Here is a 17,038-nt window from a genome sequence, read left to right on the forward strand (position 1 = left end):
CTGCCCTTATGTTGGTGCTGGAAAGTAGGTTAGGATTGCGCCCTTAAAAATATAAATATAGGCTAAAAACTGGCAGACTCTAGAACCTTCCACACCTAGCAATTGCCTAAAAAACCATAATTTCATAAAAGATCATAAACTACTTGTGCCAAATACAAAGTCCAGAGAATAGTTCATGCAGGGTGGAGCAGAGGGACAAAGTGCTCCCCCAGGCCTGCTCCTTTTGCAGTCCAAGGAGATGGCCAAACATCTGTATGCTCCCTTCCAACTCTGCCACTCCCTGGCCATGCTGATCCAGATAAAGGTCTCGCATCGAACCCACGCTAGTTATGCAACAAACATTTTTACTGAAGCAAAAATACATAGGTAGAGCTTGGAGCAAACTAGATGTTACACTGCCAACTTGTGCCAAATACAAGTAAAGCAGAGGAGGGAGATTTACAATGAAGCAGGGAGCCCTTGCACTGCTTGCAATCCCAAATCTGTGTCTGTCATTTTCCTGGCAGGGGCTTCTTCTGGTCTTGGAGTTTCACCAGGAATAAAATAGTTGAGGGGAAAGGAAGAAGTGGAGGTGTTATGTTCACCTTTCTTGCCTCCCCGCCCCCCGTTCCAACCCATGCTGTGCATTAAATGTCCCTCAGCACATGTTTTATGAACATAGCAGTGACCAATTTCTGCACTTTGGACATAACTTTTGGTATTTTGATGGCAAAACAGAACATTTCTCAGGCAAACTAAGGCAAAAGCCTGCTTTTTTGCTGCTGTTTTATGAATGAGTTTTCTAGCTCTGGGAGCCATCCTTGCCCAGCCTGTGCGCTGCTTACCAACACTGCCCAGCACATAGTCATGCAGGCTGAGAGGAGGGATTATGGAGTACCCAACACAAGACAAGTTGGTTTACCTGTGACTGTTGGGGAGCTTCCCGAGTCTGTCTCCTTGGGCACTCTAAGATCCCCTGAACATACTACTTTAGAGAGCTTGCTCAGGAACTATCTCCCCCAGTGTAGAGTAACACATTCCAGAGGAGTGTCAAGAAACGTTAAAACACACAGGTGTTTTTAATCCAAGCACCACTCTCCTAAAATGACCTCATTGTTTCAACTTAACCCTAAAGAGACATAAGCATGTGCTTAATTTAAAAGTACTAAACTTTTGTTGGATGGCACCATATGTCATTATCTTTTGGCCTCAGTTAGCCCATCTGTAAAACTGGGATAATGTCCTGTATCACCTGCTATGAAAGCAAATAATGTTGTAGAGCATTCTGGATGTTCAAAAGTGTTATATAGATGATAATGATAAGAATACAAAGGTATACCTACTTCTTTCTCACTGTGGACTGGTTGAAAAGTAGCACCAAGTGACTGCTTCTGGCAAGACCAAATTGATGAGCAGCAGAAACATACGTTGGTATTTCATGCTCTGCACATTGTTTCTGTTAATGAAACAATGTGGTTAAGTGATAAACTCCAGCAGGTATAGCAAAATATTATGTTGCTTGGTTTTCACACGATGCTAATGACTCATGATATAAAACCAAGTACGCAAAACACAAAAGTATACACAAAAAATACACAAAACAAAATTCAGTCTTCAGAATCCAGACAGACATGACATAAACTAGTTATTAAGAAGTATAGTATGCCTCCTTTCCAAATGGTTTTATCTGCATAATTAGGTACTGGAGATGTATTACATTTCCTGTTATACTTGCACTGCCAACAATGGAACTGAATTTCTAGCTATATTGTCTCAACTGATAAGTAACTTCTGTTACCCAATAAACATAGTTCTTTATTAGAACAAAGTACATAACTAGTTAGTGGAGCAGAAAATTGATTCTCTTCTTTTTGTGTCACATCTATGCCATTAAAAAACTGAATGCAGACCCAAAATATCTCATTTCTGGAAATATCAAGAGCTATTTGCCAGTATGCAAAAGGATTTCACGGTAGATTAAACTCAGAGGGACAAAATGCATTCAGAACTAGCAATTGCAAACTGCTCAGGCAAATAGGGTTCAAGATATGCTTGTGAATTCTCCAGTTTTACTAGTGAGTGCAATCTTATGCATGTATTCAGGAGTACTTCTCACTAATAAATGGGCTTAGGTTTGCAGCCCAAAAGCATTAAGGCTACTCTTAACAGCCCAACCCTAACATCTGCTGACAAAAATCAGCTGACAACCATGCACAGACTGCACTGCACCACTGACAGCCATTTTTGAGCCACTGGTGCAAATTGGTGACACCATACCAGCCAGCGACCTGCTTTGGTGCACATAAACTGGCACCCATGTTGAATGGGAGAGGGGAAAGGATGGGGCATGTTGGGGGAGGAAGTGGGAGCAGGAAAGGGGGAAGGAAGGGGTGAATTCAGTGGCATTTGCACACACAGGATCTCATCCCCTCTTTTTAAAACCTTTCTGCCCCTTCTTCCTGCTTAGATAGACATATGCCACCAAAATGAGGGTTTATGTCTGAAGAGACCCACAGGCAGCCTGAGGCTTATACAGATGGTAAGTAAAAATGTGTTACACTTCCCATTTTACTGTTTCCCCACCAAAGTTTGCTGCACATGCCTTTTTTGGCATGGCTGCATGCTATAGCTTGGCAATGGAAAGAACAGGGCTCCAAGGGTCAAATCCTATACAACTTTCCAGTGCCAATGCAGCTGCAATGCATTGTGAACAAAGCTGCAAAGTGAACAAATATTCCCTTACCTTGAGAAGGCCTTTGTGACTACTATCCCACCACAGAATGCAGCACACATCCTAAGGGCCCAATCCTATTCAAATTTCCAGCTCTGACATAGCCATGCCAAAGGGATGTGTGCTGAATTCTGTGGTGGGGGGGCAGTCATGAAGGCCTCCTCAAGGGAACTTTTGTTCCCTTACATTGGGATGGTATTGTGGCTGCATCATTGCTGGAAAGTTGGATAGGACTGGGTCCTAAGTGGTGTTAACTTTACAGTGGAGCTGTAAAAGAAAAAAAATGAAAGCGTTGGCCAGGGATTTCATAAATTTGTGCATGGGACGGAGTGACAGTCATACCATTCCATCTCCTACCTTCTCCACAGACCATGTCCTGGGGCCACTTACAGGAAAATGGTTGCTGAACAATGACAGTTATAGCATGTATAGCACATGAACACATGATCCATACCTTCCTACAATCTTAAACCTATTGAAGCAGTACCAGGTCAGTCAGTGGACCCTCAGCTGGGATCCAACCTGGTTGGTCTCCAATACAACCCCTGCTCTGACTAAATTTGAGTTTCACCTCTCTCCACACTTCATCAGCAAGTGCTTTCATGTGCTTCCCACTTCCCCACTTCCTCATTTTACCATAGTTTCATTATTGGACTACTTACTTTTTTCACTTCTATAAAAGGCCTGAAAGAGATTGGCAGCATCTGCATTTCAGAGAGAAGCTCCTCATCATCTGGCTGGATGACAGATTTAGGTTTCTCTGAAAGGAAGCAGGTGCCCATATCGATACCTTCATACCTCACTGCAGTGGCAAAATCCAGCAGTCTGTGTTTTAAACAGAGATGCATTTCATTTTATTGAAACAGAAGAAGCAGGACTACTGTTAATAGGTTCACTCTGCATACTATCAAAGCCTAAGATTACAATCCTATGCACACTCACTTGGGAGCAAGTCCCACTGGGCATATTGGGGCTTCAAGTAAACATGTAACATGCTAGTAAACATGCTTGAGATTGCAGTTTTCAATGTTGATGAATGGGGTTGTGCAATGTCAGCAAGACACACACTACAGCAAATACAGAGTTACATCCTCTATAAACACATGTGATACCTTTGGCCATTGGTTTAAAAGCATCATTGGAAGCAAATTCACAAGATGGACTTCCTACTGCATGTTTGTATGGTTAGATATTTGAATTCATGAAATATGACTTTAACTTACTCCCTGTTAAATATCAAGTTGGTAATACAGCCATGGAAAGATCCACTCATCTTGAGCCCTAAAGTGCCTTCTCCAGCAGGAATCCCACCAACAAAGAAGTTAGATATGTTCATTGGACTTGTTTCCGCCAGTTGGCCAAGTCTAATTTCTGCAGGACTACTTTCATCCACTTGAACCGTCACTATCCTGAAAAAAATAAAATAAAATACAAATTGAAATGATTCAACAACAAACTATTTCAGTTTTAATGAGAACAATGGTTGGGAAATGAAAATTTTCATATTCTACCTTAAATGACTTAAATTTTCAAGGGCTGTTTGACTGCCCTGCTCCTAACTCTGGATTTGTCAAATATCTTTATAATTATGTTTGGTTATTAATCCTGTTGTATGTGTTGCTTAATGCACTGGATCTGTATGTTTTTCAGTCTAATAAATAAAAATAGCTTATTATGTGTTTCTTTTTCAATCAAGATTTGGTATGATTCCCTCTGGTGGGCAAACTGTCTTAGTGATTTCAACGGAGCATTCATGTACAACTTAATCAATGGCTGCATGCTTTATGCAATTACCATATAAATCAGAACTCCTCCATTAATAACAGAAGAACACAACTGTGATTATTCTACTGAAATGAACTCAGCTAAATCTGTTCTTAAGGGAACATGATAAACTGAAAACAACCGGTTGTAATTAAGCAAGTGCTTCAGCTTGTACCTCTTATTCCGAATCAGGATGACAGAATGTTCTTGCCCATCACTGTAAGTTTCATTAGTAGCCTGGACCGTGACTTTCTTTGTACTTGCTCTGTCCCCAGCATTCACATGCACTGCTAGATGACCGTTAACCAGCATGATGGAGAAGAAAGGCTGAGAATGTAGAATGAGGCCAGGTAAGTTTTTACTCTCTTCCACTACACTTCATTTAAATCAGAGAATTGTAGACCGGAAATAACTTAGGGTGCAATCCTAAACCCTGATGTCAGTGCTTTCCAGCGCTGGCATAGCGGTGCCAATGGAACGCGTGCTGCATCCTGCAGCTGGGTGTCATTCACGGAGGCCTCCTCAAAGAAAGGGAATGTTTGTTCCCTTACCTCAGAGCTGCATTGCCCTTATGTTGGTGCTAGAAAGCACCGACATAAGGGGTTAGGATTGCACCCTTAAATGGTGAACTAGTCCAACTATTTGATTGAAGGAGCCTGAACTTTTAACAGATTAGCTCTTGCCATCCAGAGTAAGTGAGCCAAACGCATATAAAACTCTGTCAGAAGAACAAGTTGAACCACAAAACTAAGCACATGCTCAATATGCATGCATAACTGCACTCCTTGTGCACTTCCATGTACAAAGTACATGAAAAAAAACACCCAACTGATTCAAACATGATTACAAGAGAAGGCAAACAAAATGTCAGTTCATTAGCTAATCTTACCTAGAGGAGAAGAGAAAACATTTTTCCCAACCTATAAGCCAACAATCATTCCTAGTGAGAGGTGAACAGTTTGGGAACGTTTGTGGCACTGATTTAATTTCTATTCAGCTAAGCAAATTAAACAGCTAATACCCTGACACACTGTACCAAAACTAGTGGGACTTGCTATATCTCAATTCCTAAACAGCTGACGTGCACATCTTTGATCATTTATTTTATGGTTTTAATCTAAAGAGAAAGATCAAAACATCTGGAGAAAAGTCAAAAAGCCAGGGGATAAATGCTTACCAGTTGAGCTTGCCTTCGTCTCCGTTTCTCTGTACCTTTGCTAAGTCCCATAAGAATAATGCCGCTGGTGTTCTTGGTAGCAAAAGTGGCCATAAGTTCAGATTCCGGTGAAAGGGGCTTCGGTAGCAATTCAATGTAACCATTACTTAAGATACTAGCTCTGCGTATGGGCTATTTTACAAAAGGAGATAAATAACCACAGCTTAGCCTTAGGCCAATATAATGAGAGACAGAACGATGTAGGAGTTGATAATCAAATACTTTATCAACAGACCAGCCTTTATAGCATCCTAATACACTGTTAATTCATATCTGAGCAAGAAGCAACAATGAATTTCCATCTACTCAGTAAAACTATCAGTATGTCCTACCTCCAGGATGCATCCTTTCCTTACACCGTATGAGTTTTGGAGCAAGTCAAAGGTGGAACGAGATATTTCCAAGTTCTTAATACATCCCACGTACATTCTGCTACTTAGTCCTTTCCTAAAAGGCAAACAGGGAGCTGGGATAACTGTGAGAAACAGTCACTTAAGTTGATTCAAAAAATAATCGTTGCCTCACTGAAATCTCATGGAAATGTTCTTTTCTTTATAGTGGCCGCAGAACACATATTAAATCTCACTTGCTTAAAACACATCTGTTCATCCTGGCATATCCCAACAGGTTCTCTCCACCTTTCATGTTCCTTTCCCTTTCCTCCCTAATGTATCACGTATTCTTAGATGTAGTCCCTGCCCGCAGGTGTACCATTTAAAAAAAAAATAAATTTGTATTCTGGACTTAAGTGCTCAATCCTGAGCTCCCAGGTGCGAGGGGCTATCGTGGCACCAAAATTGACTACCGCAGCATCCTGACCGCACCAGGCAGCAACCGGTCGGTTCCTTTGCAGAAAGGGATATTCGTTCCCTTCCCCCAGGTAAGGAAAAGAGCACAACAATAAGAACATAAGAACATAAGAACAGCCCCACTGGATCAGGCCATAGGCCCATCTAGTCCAGCTTCCTGTATCTCACAGCGGCCCACCAAATGCCCCAGGGAGCACACCAGATAACAATGGGGCTACTTGATTCTGTGGCAGCTATTTAACCGGCGCAGAATCAACATGCCTCATGTCGCACGCACTGCATGGGATTGGACCCTTAGAAACATTAAATGCTTCGCATATAAATAAATACAGAATGTCGAAAGGACACTACGTACTACAGCATGCTATAGCAACCATGACAATCAGAAGGCACGAGTGTGCAGTATGTGCATGTGCCCTGAAGTTTTGGGTTCTGTCCACAAATTGCACATGACACACCAAACAACCTTTTCTTCCTTTTTGCTTCTCTCAGTACACTCTTTTCCACTTCCTAAGCTAACACCTGAGTACAGACTCATTGCACCCTGGACACCTGTGTCTCAGTCAAAGGCATCCCAATATTGGACATTTGCACCCATTCTCTTTGTGTCCCAGACATTTGTGTCCACACACACACTTATTCATTCAAACCACAAAGGTGATGCAAGGGCTGGGATAAGAGGCTTAGGATATTTAACATGGGGTTTGTTGCTCAGTTATAATGGGATGCAAATAATCAGGATGCAAACAAACAATAAAAAATCCCAGATGTGAATGCCCAGGGATGCCAATTACTAGGATGCATTTGATCAGGGAACAATTATCCAGGATGCAAATAACCTAGTACCAAACTAGGTATTATTTAGCTTTGAGTTAGCATTTGATAGCTATGTTTTGGAAGTTCACACTTCAAGCAGTTACAACAGGAAAGATTTTTATTTTTTCCCCCAAAATATTAAACCTACCTCACTGCCCTTGACCGTGGTAACCCGCCAACATAAACAGGATCCTTATCAGAACGATTCAGGTCAGAGGCTGCACCAGGAGATTCTCCTTGCTTGGTTTCTTTAGAATTGAGGTTATAAGCATCCATGACTACCAAAATCCCTGAAAGGGAATGAATTCAGAAATCAGCAAATCTCTGAAAACCTGTCATGTCACATTTATTATTCCTCAAATATTACAGCAAAATATCAACAAGACATTGGGTTGTAACAAAAGGTCTCACTTTGTTTGTGCAAAGGGTAGGGGCAATTTTCACAGATCTCTCTTTCTTTCTGCAGCTCCCTAAGTGCCCCCTCCCAAATTTATTCCTGAAGTTTGGAGGATCCTCAGGAGCAGAAATTTGGTTGCTGCAGAGAGAAGAGGACATCAGCAAAAACAATTCTCCCCCCCCCCATACAAATGGGAGTTTCTCCAAATGGAATTGAAGAAGATACAAGGCATTGTTTTTATTAAAAAGCAAATTGCTTTTTCTAAAGCAAAGACTAAATTCTAGCTATTCTATTAAGAAAACCCAATTCTCCCATGAAGCTCCTTTTTTGTACAGAAGAAATACAAAACAAATTGCCTACATGCTATTTTGGAGAATTTCTTTCTTCAATAGATGACAATTTCAATTTTATGTTTTGTTCTCTGAAATAAAAAGGTGTCTAACCTTCACAGTTCCACAAATAGTAGTTTTATAAGCACATACACCTAGAGATACAAAAGCTACAAAGCACTTCTATATTTTCATGTTTTACCAAGCCAGCCTTCATTGTCAATCATGGTTTTAGCAATCCCATTCGAATAGGATGCCTAATACAATCTCCCTAGTTTGAATACTATTTTGAATCCGAAGCAGCTCATCTCAATCTGCAATGATTCTTGCCTCAGTTATGTTAGGCAGATGACCAGCCACTTCTGTTAGAAATCACTAGAGCATGCTGCCTGAAAGAGTCACAAAACCCAATATTCACAGCCCGATCCAGTACATAATTATTAAACTTCAAATGTTTAGATTTAAAAGCATTTAGTATAATTAAATTTAATGCAAAAGATGTGGAATCCACATGTGGAATCCAATTGTGACTTGGGAGGAATCCAGCTGAAAGTAAACAAACCTTCAAGTTTAACTGCATAGCTAGCTGCTTTAGCATCAACTTAGTTTGATAATTTGGGAAAGTTCAAATGATTTTCCAGTTGACTTTAAGAGGCTTGCTAACTTTCTGTAACAGGTTTTTGATAGTTCCTATTTTACAGAAAGGTGTTTTGTTGGTCTGCATGGATTCAGCTATGCATTTATCATGAATATTCAGGGCCCCACCCACATCCTCTGTCTCCCTGCAGTTAAAACACAGTCTAAGTTAAAACATCTTGAATCCTATTCATTTATTAAAATCAATGTGACCTAAAAATGTTTAACTTCAACTGGATCGTGCCAACATCTGAGCTTACAACAAAAACCAAAACATCTATGATTTTACTCCATTTGTATTAGTATATTTTACCTTCCTTTTTGTTTCGACTAAACGAAATTTTATACCATGTTCCATTATTGTAACGGCTTTCTGTTTGAAGGATAAGAGGACCTGAACCCAGATCAACCATTAGTTTAACTTTGCCATCAACAAGCTCTAGAGACAAGAAATCCCTCTGCAGAAAAAGAAAACTAATGTTAGAAAATAAAAGATGAGCTACAGGATAACAGTGTTTTAGGCACTTCAATGAATTTCTCTGATATACATAAACAAGTATATTTAAAATGGTTTTATGCAATGATTCTCTCTCAAATTAAGAGTACTCATTATTGTTTTGTTTTTCCTTTTCAAGAAAAAAGTCAGAACTGGGAATTTCCTGTCTGTGGCTAGCATTCAAACAATGCTTCAGTGTTGAAAGTGATTCGACATATATCACCTTGTTTTAAAACAGACCTGTAAGCTTTATAATCTCCATAGTGTAAATAAGAATATAAAGCTAGACTTGCTTAAGGTCGCCTGGCAAGTGCTGCAGAGACATCATTAATTGGGGAGGGGGGAAGTGCTTCCTGAGATGTAGTGTCCTAGCCATTAAGTCACAAAAGTTCTGAAGGACGTAACATAAACTAGTAAAAGGAAAAGTGGGAGTTGGAAAATTAAGAAATTGTACTTGACTAGCAACCAACTGTCCAGAACTGGAAACTGGGCCTGTAAGGTGCATAATGCAACCTTCCAAGATTTCTTACCCAGCCAAATGCAACCCAGTTCAAGAAATGAGAGAGTGACTCTGAGCCTGTCTTGAACTCTGTGATGTAAGGTCAGGTCAGACATGAGAGCAAGTGACAAATGACAGTGGTGTTGGCACCCCTTTTGCAAAGCTCAGGATTCTCATGAAAGAAGGAGGAGGTCTCTTCTTCATATGTGGGCTGTGAACAGCTATTTAGACAATACTCAATGGATGAGACACCCCAATTGGTGACCTGCCTTCCAGAGAAGAGCAGGTTGAGGGAGTCAGTAGGGAAGATAGGGTATTGTAAACTCCCTCCTCAATCCAAACTGAAGTGCAGGAGCTACATCCACCTGCCAAAATATATAGCAGCATGAAAATACAAGTGATAATATAATGTTTTATTATTATAAATAGAGGTGCCAGACACTAAATAACAGGGATAAGTTCTGATAAGTTCCAGGTTATCTGAGGGACCGCCTTCTTCCATATTTTCCAGCCTGCTCTCTTAGGTTATCTGAGGGGGGCTTTCCTGCAAGTACCACCTTTCTCCCAAGTTAGGGTGATAGCAGCATGGGGGCGAGCCTCCTCGGTAGTAGCACTACAATTATGGAACTCCCTACCAGTGGAATTAAAATCTACCCCCTCCTTCATGGCGTTTTGGCAAGGGCTTAAAACTGTTTTGTTTCATCTGGCTGATGGGTTGTTTGCCTCCTGTAACTCTATAGCAGCATTTTGAATGTTAATAGCTCTGCCCTACTCCAATTAGATTTATTTATTTCAAAAATTGGGGTTTTTCCCTATAAATTGTAAGCTGCCTTGGGCATCTGCTCCAGCAAAGGAAAGACAGGATAAAAATCTTTTAAATAAATATAAATAAATAAATTCTTAGATTCCCATTGCAAAGTGATTCTGTCATTAAGTGATCATCCAGACCCATCTAGTGGCTGAATGTGGTATAGCATGCCTATAGCCTGCAATTGAATGAACTAAGTGAAAATTGACTAGCATCTATAGCAGGGGTGTCCAAAGTTTTTGGCAGGAGGGCCACATCAGCTCTCTGACACTGTGTCGGGGGCCGGGGGAAAAAAAAGAATTAATTTACATTGAAAATTTGAATAAATTTACATAAGTTTACATAAATGAATATATGAAAGATGAACTTATATGGATGAATGAAGGTCTTGCAATAGCTCAATGCCTATAAAAGGCCTTGCACGAAGCAAGGCTGGCCTTTCCTTTGCTGCCGCTGCTGCATCACAGACGTGAAAGAGCAAGCAGTGGAGGGAGCTCTCATCCCACAGCTCACACGAGAGGTCAAACAGTCGCCCACACGCTGAGAGAAGTTGCACTGGGCCAGTGCAGGCTTCAACAAATCTCCGGAGGGCCAGAGGCTCCGGAGAGGCCTCGAGGGCCGCAAGTGGCCCCCGGGCCGGGGTTTGGGCAGCCCTGATCTATAGTGTTGTTTATGCCATCAGACTTTAGGCAGAATGTTGCTAAGTGACTCACACCTGTGCTAGCTGTAGTAGCAGTATTAAGAAGATTTATATACCACTTTTCCACAGAAAAATTCACAAAGTAGTTTACATAGGAAAATAAATAGGTTTCATTTCCCAAAAAGGCTCATAGTCTAAAAATGTTGCAAAGGAAATATCAGCCACTAGAAAAGAAACTATTCCATGAAATTATTTTAACCAATTTTTAGTCAATTTCTCCAAAGAGGTAGAGCATTAAAACATACATAATTTTTTGTGTGTGCATCAGGGAAATTGATAGAGCATATCGCTTTAAATCATTTTTTTAAAAAAATAATAATTCACAATGCTATAATGGAACTGATTATATAAACTTTAAACTGGACCAGTTTTCTTACTGTGCCATTAGAAGCCAGGTATACTAAGAGGCCATTAGGTGAAAAGGTGCTGAAAAATAAAATTATCTGAGTCACAGTGGAGCGAAGAGATTTTTCCACCACTGAATATCCACTGCCATCAAAATGAAAAGAAGTGTCTTCATCTTGCGGGCTAGGAAAACAAACAAGAGATTTGAAATGTTGCATACTCTTGCACAGAGCTGCTCTCTTTCCAACCCCAAAACTTCTGTCTACAAGCTTATGTGCTCCTGGCTTATGTGCTAACAGGGTTTGGGCAACTATAATTCTCCAGAAATCAGATGGTAGGCTGTTGAATGAGACATGCAAGAACAGAATCAGTCAATGTCATAATTAGCAGGACACCAAGGAAGTACACAATTCCACTGTGCTTTCACTGATTTAAATGAGAATATTCCAGAGTAAGTAGCTTGAGGAGATGAAGCTGTAATTGTGTGCTTCCCTCTGCCATTTAAAGACAGTTCTAAAATAATCCTGCATCCCCCTCTACTGGTTATAAATGATACTTAAATAATAGATATCATCTAAATCAAAAATTATTTCTTATACAAGATACGTTTGGAATATATTGCTATATATGTCTGGAATATACATTGCTACATATTCCAGACATTTTGGAATATATTGTCAGCGATCTCCCATAAGGCCCCTTACAATTGACCAGGGGGAGGTCTCCAGCACATCACGGGAGCTGTGTCCCTGGTCAGAAAACCCAACAATATCAAGTTTGCCCTTCAGCAACAGTACCAAAGCTGAAGTTAGATAAGAGGGAGAGCAAGACAACAGAAAGATGTGTTTCTAATGTCTGGATGACAGACATTTCCTTTCCTGCTAGAAAGCCTGGATGCTGGGGGTGTTTCTGGGTACAGGGCTCTTTTCAAGCCTGTGGACAGTGAGGATCAATCCCAAAGTTCTCCAGGAATGCAAAGAAAGGAGGAAGGAGCAGAAGTAAAAGCCAATGGAAATAGGATGCTGATTCAGGTTGGTTTAAATCTTCCACTCCTGTGACTGAGGCCAGATTTGGAAGTGAGCCACATGAAGCAGCCTGCCTGAGGGATGGGCCAATTGCTGCTTGCATGTTGATAGCTGCTAAAGCATCTCCAGGTTGGAGGGAGCAGCTGAGTGAAGTGCTATAAGAGGCAGAGAAGGAAGCATGGCGGGCTTCCCCTGCTCCACCTCGGCATGGTGTTTATGAAGAAACTGCCAACTGGTTAAGTGATGCTGGACAACATGACAGAGGTAAGCCAGAGCCTGCAGTCACAGTCAGTGTACTTCGAAGGGCAGAGCTGGCGGGCAAGGAAGGAAAGAAGGAATGAAATGGGGGCACTATGTCAGAATTTTCAAAAACTTTTTGGAATTTTTAAATATTTTTGATCGCCAGTTGATTGAAACCATGGATAGGGACATGTAGATACAAAGGACCCATTGTGTTACAGAAAAACTGAAAGAGCACATTATTTAAATCTATTGCAGATCACACATTTACCAGGAAGAAACCATGAAACAATAAACAAACCAAGTATCCTAAAACTACAGAAGTGGAAGAATTACTGCCTGGTTTAGAAGTTGAGAGCATGTTGAAGGCTAACATGTCCCCTACTCCATTTTATGGCTTGTGATAATCAGTTTGTTGTGATATCAAAATGCGACAGGCTATGATTATTGATAACCATGTTCTGTCCGCCAAACAAAAATCCAAACCCACAGTTTGGGTTTGGATTCAACTATGATGAACAGTAACCATAGTTTGTATGATTCAGTTGTCACAGCAAACTATGGTTATTACAACCAAGAAGCCAATGTGAAAATCAGTATTTATATAGCAAGGGGAAGGGAAAAGCCTGGAACCCACAGCCTGTCCTTAATCACAGGTTTAGCTGTGATGTCCAACGATGGTCATTTTGCTAAACAGAAGCACAATTTTTACTTTACATGTGGATTTCTATAAATTTTATAAAAGTTTGGATACCAACTCATGTTAAACCAGCACATATTGTACAACAGCAGATAATTACATTACATGAAAGCCCCCAAGTCTTTACTGTCATGGTAGGATGATCAAGAAACAGAACACTTTTCACAGTCATAAATATTGTCCTTTACATAATGACTGAGCCCGTGATACACAAACAAAAGCACTTTACACACAGAGTGTAGTATTATATGCCCAGGCACTGAGGTAAGATGTCTTAGCATATTTGGCATCAAGGACAAGTCAGGCACAACTGCGCAGTTTGGGCACACTCAACTGCCCTTGAAAATATGTTGGGTCATTGAACTCTGTGCCTGTGAGCAACAGAATGCTATGAAGGAGAATCTTATCTAGGAATGTGTTTGCGGTAAAGCTAGAACTAGCAAGTATGAAGCAAGGTAGCATCCTTGTGGAAATTTCCCAACTACATAACCTTATATCATGTGTTTTGAGACTTAATAAAAAGCTGGGTCAGGAGCTGGGAGAGAGCACTTGACTTCTCCCTTGATTTCATTCTTGCTCCTGCTTCCAGCACTTTCAACCTCTCTGAAACCTGTGTCTGTTGTCTAATTCTTGCTATGGCTTTTCTGCCACACCAACGCAGCATCTCAGGCTGCTCCTCAAGTAGCACCAAAATGCCACAACACAGAGGATGATCCACTAATTTGCCATCACTGTGTACACTGTGTACACTGTGTACACACTTATGCACAATTCCCAATTTTGGTTATAGATTTCAACAACTGTTTTCAACTCTCACCTTCCAAAGCATCCATTGCATTTGCCTTCTCTTTCCATGTAATTCCAAAGCCCAACAGGTTTGCCATTCAGGGATGCCTCTCCCATGCAGCCCTTAAAATGTGTTACCTTAATGGCAGGTGACTTCTGTTACAGAACAAATGTATTTTGGTGAGCAGAATAATTATCAGATAATTTGAAATTCATCCTGATAAATATCCATATCTAGCAAATCAAAACTTGTGGCTAGGGATAAATCACAAAAGATAATGGATATTATTATTCTAGTTACATGAGCTGTTTGCATGGTTTACAATAAGGAAAAAGATACATAACTAATATCTAAATTAAGTGGATAACTAACACTTGGAGAAAGAGGAAATAAAAGGCAAACTGTGAATAATCCTGACAAACATTCAATTATTTTTATTACCTTATGAAAACACAACACAATAATTATATTTTATAAATATTTATTAAAATACGATGACTGTAATGTCGTTTTTTATATTGCTCAAAGATAAAAACTGATTTCTCACCAAGTGTATACTCAGAAGGAAACTGCAGCCATGCACATACACTGAAAGTTATTTACAGTACAGTTCTATACATGTCTAATCAAAACTAAGGGCCCAATCATAAACAGTGTGCACTGGCTTACTGCCGGTGCACACTGTTGCAAATGTGACATAAGGCATGTTTACAGGGCTAAGTGCTAGCAAAATGCCAGAGCCAGCCCAGCGCCACCTGGTGCTAGGCTAGCACCAGTGGAAGGCTGGTGCGCCACCACTCAGCGGTTGCTCAAACCGCCGGGCATTGGAGAGTTAGCTGGGGGCATTGGGGGAGAAGGTGTTCCAGGGCAGGGGGGGAGGGCAAGGAGAGGGTGGAGAGGTGGCGTTCCAGGGAAGGTGGTGGAGCAGGACTGGAAGAGCTCAGCTGCACCAGATCCTGAGCTCTATGTCGGGCTGTGCAGCCCAATACGGAGGCTCTTGATTTTATGGCAGCCCAAGGACTGCCGCAGAATCAAGTGGCCCCATTGTGGGACTATTTGCCTAACCTGGGGAAAGGGGATGAACATCCCCTTCCCCTGAGGAGCCACCAGTGGATGCCCAATTGCATTCAGGATGCCGTGGCAACCATTTTCAGTGCCACGGCAGCCCTGCACGCCAGGCAGCTTAGGACAGGGCTGCCCATCCCACTGAATTTTATGGGAGTTACTTCTAGGCAACTGTGAATAGGATTGCAACCTTAAACATATATCTTGTTCCCAAGTAAAACACTTGAAGCTACTTTCATTCAGGGCTAAAACAATGTACAAGGTAAAAAATGTATGAGTTTTCAAATAAATATTAGTTGTAAACTTTTTACATATTTAAAGGTTGCAAGCCTATACATGGTTACCTAGGGTTAAGTCCCAGTTTGGCCTACTGAGTACACATACATAGGACTGTCATGTTAGTGTGTATGTACACATCTTACGCATAATCCTGAAAACAATGTGTGAAAAGGCTCAATAGTTTTCCTTTCATCTCTGAATGCAAGGCAATTCTTGTACATCCTTCACTGAACCTTGAATGAAAAGTTATTCTGAAACCAGTCAAATGAATTATAATTAAATAGCGCAGCATGTCTATTAATTTTTTTCACCTTGATTTGCCCTCCAAGTCCTCCAATGAACATTCGAGTTGACTGATTTACATCCAGTACAGTTGCTGTCCCAGGAGAAGTGGCAGTTTTCATAACGGGCTTCTGAGATGCGTTTGTCTCCTCTACGCTCAAGGTACCAGTTTTTCCAAACCTAATTAACAAAAACAATGAAGATTTACAGTTATGTAAATATACAGTTATATATACTCATAACTGAGGGCCCAATCCTATCCAACTTTAAAGCGGTGATGTAGTTGTGCCAATGGGGTTTGCGGTGCACCCTGCGGTTGGGGGACACTCAAGAGGCCTCCTCAAGATAAGGGAATTTTTGTTCCCTTACTTCAAAGCTGCATTTTTGCAATGAACGGCTCTCTCATTTGGGTACTAATCGTTACAGATTTACTAGTGATGGTGCAAATCTGACATTCCCCTCAGATTAATAAATTACACGTGTCACACTGATTGCATTTTACCTTGTAGCATGGATTATGTGCCATTTGTTGTTGTTTATGGAAAAGTCAGGATATTCCAGTCTTGCTGATCCAGAGCCCATATCCCACAAGAAGGACACCTTACCACGTCGCATCTCCACTGCCATGAAGTCAGTCTGCAACGAAGGTTGCAGAATATCAACAGCGTTCAACATGGTTAAGTGAATGTATTAAAAGATAACATTCAATTAAGAGTGCTGATCAAATCCAATTGAGACACAGTTCACATGTAAAAATAATAGCATCATAAAAGCTTAAAATGGAATCACGGAGGTGTTGTTCCATGAGCAATCTTCCACTGCTGATCAAAAACATAACACAGTTGGCCTCTCATCGCTAATCAGAAACCTAACAGCATGGCCTTCCTGAAAAAGAACTTCACTGACCTGACATAGCTGAAACTGCTCAAAGAATACAAGAAGCAGCTTTACACAAATGTTATTGAATGGAACAACACCTCAATTATTCTTTTTTCAGTGGCTCCCAGATCACCTGTATAAATTGGAAACTAGATCTGATGACCATAGGAAGCAATAGGCAATATGAACCTGTAACACCACAGATCAGGAGGCTATTTGAGAAGTAGTTAAAGAATTAACAAGCATCTATGCAATC

The 17,038-nt window shown here is 40.8% G+C and overlaps 1 protein-coding gene across 1 annotated transcript in view; it reads right to left on the minus strand.

Moving 5' to 3' along the window:
- Positions 1-17,038, minus strand: part of LAMA1 (laminin subunit alpha 1) — a 118,721-nt gene that overhangs the window by 6,950 nt on the left and 94,733 nt on the right. The window contains exons 46-57 of the mRNA XM_066625109.1: positions 16,406-16,539; positions 15,933-16,083; positions 14,308-14,432; positions 11,558-11,708; positions 8,991-9,135; positions 7,464-7,605; positions 6,023-6,137; positions 5,652-5,822; positions 4,650-4,801; positions 3,934-4,119; positions 3,373-3,535; positions 1,323-1,435 (exon numbers count right to left, since the gene is read on the minus strand). Coding sequence (XP_066481206.1) covers positions 1,323-1,435; positions 3,373-3,535; positions 3,934-4,119; positions 4,650-4,801; positions 5,652-5,822; positions 6,023-6,137; positions 7,464-7,605; positions 8,991-9,135; positions 11,558-11,708; positions 14,308-14,432; positions 15,933-16,083; positions 16,406-16,539 — 1,748 coding nt within the window. The remainder of the gene's footprint in view (positions 1-1,322; positions 1,436-3,372; positions 3,536-3,933; positions 4,120-4,649; positions 4,802-5,651; positions 5,823-6,022; positions 6,138-7,463; positions 7,606-8,990; positions 9,136-11,557; positions 11,709-14,307; positions 14,433-15,932; positions 16,084-16,405; positions 16,540-17,038) is intronic.

Source organism: Tiliqua scincoides, chromosome 4 (genome assembly GCF_035046505.1).
Source record: "Tiliqua scincoides isolate rTilSci1 chromosome 4, rTilSci1.hap2, whole genome shotgun sequence".
Taxonomy (NCBI): Eukaryota; Metazoa; Chordata; class Lepidosauria; order Squamata; family Scincidae; genus Tiliqua; species Tiliqua scincoides.